Source organism: Strongylocentrotus purpuratus, unplaced genomic scaffold (assembly GCF_000002235.5).
Source record: "Strongylocentrotus purpuratus isolate Spur 01 unplaced genomic scaffold, Spur_5.0 spur5_scaffold_9, whole genome shotgun sequence".
NCBI lineage: Eukaryota > Metazoa > Echinodermata > Echinoidea > Camarodonta > Strongylocentrotidae > Strongylocentrotus > Strongylocentrotus purpuratus.
Window position 1 is genome coordinate 28,573,767 of NW_022145615.1, and position 10,249 is coordinate 28,584,015.

The window sequence follows — 10,249 nt, forward strand, 5'->3', positions numbered from 1 at the left end:
ATACTAAAAGATGTGTAATCATTAACCGCATTATCATGATTATAATATCCATACGATCGCAATGTTGGTTTTAAAGTTGTTAAAGGATACTTAAATCGAAACCAACTTCTTGACTATGCTAAAGGTTTTCCTCTGAGACGGAGAAGCAGGTGTAAGAGCATTATGTACCAGACGTCGTGAAATAGAGGCGATGTATCTCCATATTCATGATCTTAACGTTGGATGTTGTATTGGATGAGAGTGGGGCAGTAAGTACGTGAGCAATCCATGTATGTCTCACTTGAAGATAAATATGAAGTTAAGATAAGAATTTTAAAACAGGTGGCTGTCTTCGCAAGGTACTTCCGATACAGATATAAAATCAATATAGTTCGGTCACCAAACATACATGATAGGCTGATTGATATACGCACGCGGACATTAACGATAGTTGAACGAACTTGGAAGTTTCCTGAACCCGAAGTGAGTTTGTTAAGCAATTTATCTATACCTCTTTAGTCTAAGTCTAGTTTAAGACTTAAAACTGGTGTATAATTATGTTGTCTCTTTTAGATTGATCATAAAAACAAGCAATGGAATTTCTAATTTATTAAACCGCTCTTTTTAGTTTAAAACAAATCCACAATTGATTCGCCTTGTGTTTTGTTTTGTATCGAGAAAAACATTGTAAAGTTTACAGTTCGATATTATTATCAAAAATTAACTTTTGTTTATAACACTAATAGGTAATAGTGGGTTTTAAAATTATTATCTTCAAGTTAAGTAATTCATCACTGAACATTTTGAGAGAGTGCAATTAGGATTTCAGATAAGTCTTGGGTTTCTCCCCACCTGAATAAGAACGTGGGGAGAATCATGACTAACCTCGATCTCTGCACTCAAGTGGTGGCAAGTACAAGCACAATTACGGACTCCTCTAGTAAGCCCTTCTATAATTTCCTTGATTAGTGGGGGTCAATGCAAATAACCACTTAGAAACTTACATCATGAGTCTGATTTAGCCTGTTTGTAGAATTGTGTATGTTTGAAGGATTCACGACTTTGACTGCACACTTATATAACATACGGCGAAAAACACACCCACACTCATACCCACACCCACTCACTCACCGAACCTCTCACACATGTACACCTTAATATAGTCAGTATCTTTAGCTCACGTATGGGGCATTATACATGTGTAGTTGAATCGTGCGCAGGTTAGAGAATACATGGGAGTGCATTAGACAGGTTTCGTTTATCAAGGTGAGGGATATGTAGCTCCAATGTTTGATATTATCATTCATTGATTCAGGCATTAGAAGCACACGTACAGCGACAGAAAATGAATGAAAGATCGCACGACGTCGTATTATTGTAGAAATAAACATGATAATTTCACTTTATTTACGATTTCAGTGTCTTATACAAGTATACAGATGAAGAACAAACCAATAGATAACATGAAGGGTATAATTTAATTCAAGCTAACATATTTCAAATAATAAAAGATGAAGCTATCACATTGCTGTTGAAATGAGTATGGTTTTAATTGAAAGTTCATGAAATGCGTTATGTTGTTTATGGTTTCCATACTTTAAAAATGGGTTTCATAATCAAGATAACATTTCAATAAGTCCATTTTATTGAGTAGTTATTGGCAATAGTTGCACTCTCTCTAAGAAATATTGGGCAAACTGAAATTTGGCACTTTCACGCCCAAATTAACATTATCTTGTGCAAAATGTATTTTTGACAAAATGTGATCAGTGATTGGAAGAATATCATCCAGTTTGGCATAATAATGTCCACAGTTTGTAAGAATATACAGTGCGTATCAAAAGTATACCCAACTTTGGTATACTTATGATTAAAAGTTGATAAATGTGATCAAAGTGCCATTCGAATCTCTTTGTACTGAATTTGTGCTGATGCATCGAATGTGGTTCAGGTCATATGCATGTTTTTGTTGTTAATCCTTTACAAAAGTTAAAGTCTGCTTTATGCTTCGGTTAAGATATTTACTAACCTACACGATTTAGTAAATGGAAAAACTAACTCATCCTGATAACTACCACATAATATTGACAGTAGACTTTCATGAAAAAAGATAGCGTCCCAAGTAAAGTTTACTCATTTTAAATGACTCAACGACAAGGAATGTGTCATCATAACAAAGAGAATATCATAAATTTTGCTTGCAAATAAGCCTTTTCTATAATCTGAGTGGACAATTTCACGCTGTCTATTCAAGTTTTAAAAATCGATGCAAATTAGTCAGCAATTATTTTCGGACCGAAATAACAATGACTAAGGGCTTTTGACCCGAATTCATTGCTTCAGCCAAACTTGGTAAAAGAAAATGTTGACAATAATTTGTGAAAAAGATTGCTGCTCAGTATTCCGTAGTAACAGAGTTATGAATAAGGTAGCATTGGGCAGAATATTAGTTATCCTTTAAAATGAAATACATGTATATTTAAAGGTCACACAGATGATCACTTTTTAATACGAATCTACCAAAGTTCGGTATACTTTTTATACGCACTGTATAGGTGACACCACGGTCTGTTCATTTATAATATTATGTATATTTTGTACATTGTATAAACTGGACCCATGGAAGACCAGCAGCAACAATATAGTTGCAGCTGAAAATGGGCTACCAGCCATATTTTGTTCTCCGTCTCCGTATGATTACTTTTTATGTATTTTATCTGATTTTATTATACGAAATAAAAACAAGAACAACAGGGCATGTTCTTTCCATCCAGTAAACTTATCTTATAAATAGGCCTTTACATTATTCTAACCACGCTTTTCATTGACTTAATATGCGTTTCTTTACAGGACGCGGCATAACATAACTGAGGGTGCTTGGTAATAAAAAATATTATCGATGGACAAAAACAACAAATGTTATCATCTAACTTGTCCCATGCGTTGCGTTGATCGATCTGAATTCATCCTGTCAAACTTCAAATTAAAACCAACCAAATTGGAAGGCCTACGATAGGGGAATATTAGACATGTTTGGTATTCTCACTCAGTCTCCCAAGGCCCATATATCAAATTGGTGTTTCATCGAAATTTCTTTCAACGCTGGAGGGTAGAACAGTTATTCGTTGCATCTTTTATGCAAGAGAGTATGATTGACTTGATATGCAAAAGGAGTGGCTATCATCGTATAACAATAAATTAAGTTGACAGTTAACCATGGGGTGTTACATGGGATTGCTTATGATTTTTTATCAGGAATTATATTGGTGTATACTGATCAAATCGTTAGTACTTTCAATGAAAATAAAAGACTTTAATTGATAAATAATGATAAGAACAACTACTTGTTTATGCTTTATCAAATGCCCTTAACTTATCATTCTTATTAAGACGAAAATCTTTTAGAATTTGTTGATGAAACTTTGAGATGAATCAGAAATGTTTTCGGGGATTAATAAATCAAATAAATCAAATCAATTATGGCATCAGCAATCATAATAAGTTGTTCATTCGAATCGAAAAGAAACAATAAATAACACTTGCCTCATTGGAGAAACTATTATCAATGAAGTTCTTCAACATTTGTTTAGGGTTTATTTGGTGATAATGTGTCTATTTACGGACCCTATATACTGTAAATGGGCTTTCACTTTGAAAGCACATAAAATAAAACTGGAAGTCATTTTAGATTCCATTCCGTAATGAGTTAAATTACGGAATGGAATCTGAAATGACTTCCGGTTATGGGAATCAAACACAGACATGCAAACATACGAAATTGAATATACCAACATACACATGAATTAAAAAAAAAGTAATATTTGATCATTTGAATAGGATATAATTGAAACATATTTCATACAAGGAATACATGTCATAGCATACAAAAGCATATAAGAAGAGAGAACGAACAGCCATAGTATCATACTTTTAAATGTAAGTGTTTTGCATAGTTTTGTTGACAATAAAAGTTTGATACTTTCAGTTGTTTCTAAATGCGCTAAATCTTCGTGATAGGCTGCATACACATTTGGAAATTACCAATAGAAGAAGGGTGGCGTTATCTGTATACGAGACGTCGGAATACTTAGTACTTAGTACATTTTTTTCAATTAAGATAAAACAAACAATGGTGCGACATTCATGCATTATCATTCAAATACCCATGTATTTCATGTGGTTATTTTAATAGAATATAACCCCCCAAACAAAAAACAAAAAATGATAATAAATAAATAAATTTAAAAAATCGAAAGAATAATTAATCACCAAAAATATGACATTATACAAGGACATAAGAGTATTAAAACGTCATTCACTTTCTCAATTTCAACAAAAGTAACAACCCTGTAATTTAGGAATTTTTTTCCACGGCGTTATATCTACCTTTATAATGTATGAATTATAAGTCAGATAGAAGAAAAACAAAATTAAGAAACTTCATGCCATATAAACCAGATTTCCTTTCAAAACAACACTAACCACAAAAATTAAATGTACTCTACCGACCAATCAATATTTTTTCTAATTCACGAGTCTCCATTTCTACCAGGATTAATGAAGTTTTTGTGATTTAAAAAACGTTTGTTTTTTTACGATTTCTACAAGGTCTCCGTCGAAATGATTTTGTATTCCTTATGATTATTTATCTAATTATGAATATTAAATGTTAGAATTAATTTCAGTTTCTAACAATAGACAATGCTACTGTGGTATATCGTTCTGTATACTAAGAATACTACTCTCAATGTATACAAAAGGAAATGCGCGATGATTACATTAAGATTAACAGCATTCGTGAAAACTTCACCCACATGGGGAACCGCAAATCTATTCATTCATACACACCACCATATATATCCTAACTTTTCAATGTTCATCTACCTTCACCCTTGTTTTATATAAGAAATACAATATATATAACGTATCTCTGTAAAGTTGAGCTGTATAAAATGTGCATAATGATTTCACAACGATATACTGATTTATATAATTGCACTTGAATTTCATTAAAAATATTTAGTCGATTCTGCTCAAATTCGCGAGATCGATGTTAGACGGTGGTCTCGGATAGGAGATCGCAGCTTTGCATCGAATCATCGTTTTGTAACAAACACACACATGCAGGACTGTAAGTTCTTTCCCCAGTCTTTGCTACGGAATTATAAGAGTCACGATCGAATTGACTAATGTATTCATGCTGACTAGGAGAATACATCTTGACTCTCCCATTCAACCCGTGCCCGTCTGCATGATCCTCATCCGATTTGACGCGTTGTTTCAGTTTGTCCTTAAACTTTTTCTTCCTCCGTTTCGTCTTCCATGCTCGCATGTGTCTCCTTGCCTTCTTAATTTTCCATCTCCAATAAACAACGACGATTGTTAAGAGGAGCACCAGCCACCCTAAAACGAGACCGATCACCCCTCTCCGGCTGGCGAACGCAGAGCACCCAAAGTTATTCCTGTTTTCAGCCAACCTGGCAACTTCCTCACCTCGAAACCCTTTTGGTTCATCACATATCATGCTTTCAAACGTCGCAGGAAGCCAAGATTCGAGGTTTGGTGGGACTTCCTCCCCGTTCCATAACGCGGCGTAGATGTCATCCAGCCAAAGAAGATGGCAATCACATTTGAACGGGTTTTCAGCCACATCGAATGCCTCCACTGGCGGAAGTGAAGAGAAGACATCTTCATCTAGTGTAATTAGTCTATTTGATGCGAGTGAAATATACGTCAGATGCGGATATTGGTCGAAACGTGTGTCTTTTGGCATTGCGGATATCAGGTTGTTCGTCAAATCTAGAGTTTCTAGATTCGTCATATTCATTAACTTCGGAAATTCCGTTATAGCGTTATTCTGCAATTCGAGGATCGCCAAATTCACACAAAATTTGAATGTTATATCTGGAAGAGAGCTGAGGGAATTGTCGCCGAGGTACAACTCACGTAAACTACTGAAAGTGTGCACGACCCAATCAATATTCTCTAGTTTATTACTTGAAAAATTGATAGAATCTGGAGCATCATTTGTTGAAAATATTCCTGGTGGAACATCGAATATTAGGTTGTTGCTGAAGTCTATAGTGTGTACATTAGGTGATCTCTTAAAGAGTTGCAATGGCAGACTTTCAATTTGATTGTCACTAGACAGTAGAACCTCTAGAGAATGTAGTTTCTGAAAGACATCGTGATTTAGATGAGAGATCGTGTTGAATTGGATCTCAAGCGTCCGCAACTCTGTGAGCATGTCAAAGGCACCCTTCATGAATCCCTGTATCATGTTATGACTGAGAGATAGTTTGTTTAAATTCAGTGCTGGTAACTGGAACCAATCGCTGACGTGTAAAAGAGGATCGTTGAAACCTAGTCGATTCCAAGACAGGTCCATCTCTAAAAGAAACTCATTAACGATGAACGCTCGGCTACTTATATTGCTGATCGAGTTATTTTGGAGGTTAAGATAGAGTAGAGACTGAGTATTCGTAAAGGTATCAGATTCAAGGGTTTGTAGATTGTTATGGGCCAAGGAGAGGTCTTCCAGTTTAGATTCAGGATGGAAATCATCCCGGTATATCCACTGTATATCATTCCCATCGAGATCAAGGGTGTTCAACGATCTCAAAAGTCGGATGTCACTAGGAATACTTCGAAGACTGTTTCTGCTGAGGTCAATAAAGAAAATCTTTTCTAGACCTTGAAAAGATCCTCTATGGACAACGGTAATCGCATTATTGGCAAAAGAAAGTTTTCGAAGTTTCCGCAAGTGAGTGAGATTGATGTTCTCCGTTGAAATAGCTCTAAAGTCATTGTCGTCACACAACAGGACACGAGTATTGATGGACAAATTTAAATTCAAGGATGAAATTCCCGTCCCGGTGCAATCTACTTTGTCGTTTATGTGATCACAATCACAACCATCAGGACAGCGAAACGGAGCCGTTGTTCCAGGAATGACAGGGGAGAAAAGTAGAAGTACGGCAAGGAATAGAATAAAGACGGGATAGATGATGTTGATGAGCGATCCATTGATGACAATCTTTTGACGCAAATCGATTAAGAGTAAGGAACAAGCCATGGCATCCACGTATGCCTTAACATGCCTTTTCGCTGCTTCCTCATGGTCTGATTCCAAGGCAAATGCCACTGCACAAATGCGCGTAATCATCCCATTGTATCTTTTCCCAGAGGAGATTTCGTGGCACCATTCAAGTAAAACTCTACACTAAAATATACACATTGCAAGACTATACATAGTCACAGGTAAACGTCATATCAGGGTTAACTGAAGATGAGAATAAAGCTGGAAACTAAATTCTGATCAGGCCAACAATAGTAGGACGAAGTTTCAAGAGCGACGTGCTTTTTAGAAGCCAGAGAGCAAAATGATCGACTCCTAGTTTGTATTCATCTCATTATGTCTTTTTGCAGATCTGAGAAAGAGCCCAAGTCGTCAATTTGACCTTCAATGACCTCCGTAGAATGCCGCCGTCTTCGTCATCACCTTTCAAAAGTGGTTAATTTGCCTGTCACGTGCGCGAGTTGGAGTTTGGGATAAGCGACTCGTGTGGGAAATCATTATCGAGCGAGCACCACTGGGCTATCCTCGTGCATGTTCCAAAGTCATGTAGCTGGCTGGAGTTGATGTTTGTCTAGCGCTTAAGGCGTCGAAGCAGCGATGTCGTCATTTCGAACCCGCCACATGGCGAAGCTATTGTGTGCGCTGGAGAGTTGCTTCTACAGATGTGTGAGTTCAACTGGTCGCACACCTGTATAGACGGATGCCTCAGCTTCGTTGGATGCCTCACGTTCACGGGTTTTGGCGCGTAGTGGTGGTGGGTATCAAGTCAGTTAAAAACAAAAGAAACTCCTTCGGTCTTCGCTAATCACAAGGCCTCTCTGATGTTCAGTCTACCTGCATGTAAATAAAGACAAATGAAATGAGGTGTTAAAAGCAAACGTACAAGCAATTCAAAACACAAATATAAAATATGACTGTGCTTATTTGCAACATATATAAAGAATATGAATTCTATCAAACTATACAGTGAATAAATACATATAACATAACATCTTATCACTGGTGACTTCAAAATGGAGGAAAGGAGCCAGGGTGTTTTTCTTATTCAACTATTCATTCATCGAAATTACATCCTATGATTTTTACATAAAGATGTAAAAACTAATAAACTCTGCAAAAAGCGAATTTCTTCCGTAACATACCGATCTATGACAAGTTTCTCAAAATCTCTCTAGTATTCTTCATCAAGCAATTTTTGCGAAAAACTAAAACCACCTTCATATTCGCCTAAAATGTTAACCTTTAAGCAAGAGCTGAAGAGCTATCAAGGTATATTTTTTTTTAGATGAATGCGTATTCTTGCGTGGGTATATGAATGACATCACAAACCAATGACAAGGTCATTCATTATACTCCAGTCACATCAACGAGTCTGAAACCAGACTTAGACCAGACTGACAATAATTACTTCCCCTCCCTCCCCCCCCCCCCTTGACCAACATTGCAACAATCGGTCGCTTTTGGAGTCGGTCTGGTTGTGTGGTGGCTTAGCTATAACTACAATTAAATATATTACTGCAGGTTTCTATCTCTCGTGCGTCCCCTTCACCCACGATTAGATTAACTCATGAATTGTGTTTTCATAAGTATGCCTATATCACACAGAATTTGTTTTTGAATACCATGATTCAGTAGTGTGTGACTGAGACACGTTATCTTGCTCGACTGCAATTTTCTATCAAATCGCAATGTTATGACTTATGGCAATCACCGTGATAGTAAAATGAAAAATTCCATATTTCACGGTAAGCAAGAATACTGATACCCTGAATACTAATATATTAGTTTTCTTTTTCTTTTTAAAGAAATATCCAAGACATTAGGTGACTGCTTTCAGTGAAAGCATCGGATGTATGTGAGTGTGTGTGTGTGTGGGGGGGGGGGCGGTGGCTTCCTCAATCTCCATGGGAGCGTACATACATCAATCTTTTACTTCTATACTACATACGTATTCATTGACCTATGTGCAATGTAACTGCTGATGCAATTGGATGACTAATTAGCGAAGGTATCCCGTCGAGTTCAAAGCTAACAGAACCCAGGTTCGGTGGCTCCCCGCGGGTTTTCAACGTATCCTTAACGGAAAATAGAAAATAGTATTTTAAATAATGTAAACATCGCGTCAAGGCAGAGACTTCAACGTCAGAAAAAAGCTGTGAAGTAGTCGCCCAGGAGATAATTATCTATTAATTTGTCTATCTCATGGTAGACGCGCTGATTCTGAACTTTAAATGCGCACAAGATGGCGATATTTTTGATATTATTTTTTCCAATAAAATTAAATTTGTTTATTTTGTTTAATCAAACGGGTGTTCCTCTAGTGCAAATATACCCTGCCATTCATATGAATAACGTAGGACAAAACGATTAACATGAGAATAGGCTAAGTTTATCCGACATGATTGTATCTACGTCAGAGTTGTACTCGTCAAAATAAACTCTTTGTAGGGTTATCGATTTATCACGTTTTGTGCCAAAATTCTTCCTGAACGTTATCTATAATTGCATTATTATTGATGTTTAATAATTCTTCGTTTGGTATTGTCCTTCTTCGTTGTTCACAGGTGCTAATTTATAACACGAATGCAGCTAAAAATAAAACTCAACTATTTAGGGCATAGTACAAGTAGATTAGGGTAGTGTAAAATCATGATGCACAAAATATAACGATTTTTGTTTTCCTTTTCACTACTCTGACGTAGATATTATTGTTCAGATGGCACGGTGACCTCGCTGCAAAAATTATGAATGAAATATTGCATTGATATTCTCCCCCCTTGTAATATAATTGGTTGTCGAATATCTTCGTTGGTCTTTCTTTAACTTGCATTTAAATATATATATTTGCTAAAAAATTGATACCAGTTCTCTATCTATATAAGTTTATTTGTAAGTTAATATGTAAATAAGCATGATAAATCGGTATATATGCAATATGTATATTTTAAATACGTAAAGATCATGAAATGAGGTATTTTTTGCAATATTTTGAAAACCTTTACAATTAAAACAAACCTTATCTATTACATGAGCATAACAAATCAGCTCTATCAATTAAAAATAATGTCTATACTAAGACTAATCAGGGCCCTATCTTATAAAAAGTTGCAATTGATCCAAATCAATCAGAAGTTTGCAGTATCCTATTTCTTATGTACGTAGTTGCGATTGATATCAATCACAAATAATTTG

The 10,249-nt window shown here is 35.9% G+C and overlaps 1 protein-coding gene across 1 annotated transcript; it reads right to left on the reverse strand.

Moving 5' to 3' along the window:
• Positions 1–1,397: 1,397 nt before the first annotated feature.
• Positions 1,398–7,886, reverse strand: LOC105441100 (slit homolog 2 protein-like). The gene has a single exon (XM_030977186.1). The coding sequence runs from the start codon at positions 7,142–7,144 to the stop codon at positions 5,033–5,035; it is 2,112 nt and encodes a 703-aa protein (XP_030833046.1). The 5' UTR covers positions 7,145–7,886; the 3' UTR covers positions 1,398–5,032.
• Positions 7,887–10,249: the final 2,363 nt, after the last annotated feature.

Excerpts from the sequence above, each read along its gene's own strand:
- LOC105441100 (XM_030977186.1), bottom strand. The coding sequence starts at position 7,144 with ATGATTACGCGCATTTGTGCAGTGGCATTTGCCTTGGAATCAGACCAT.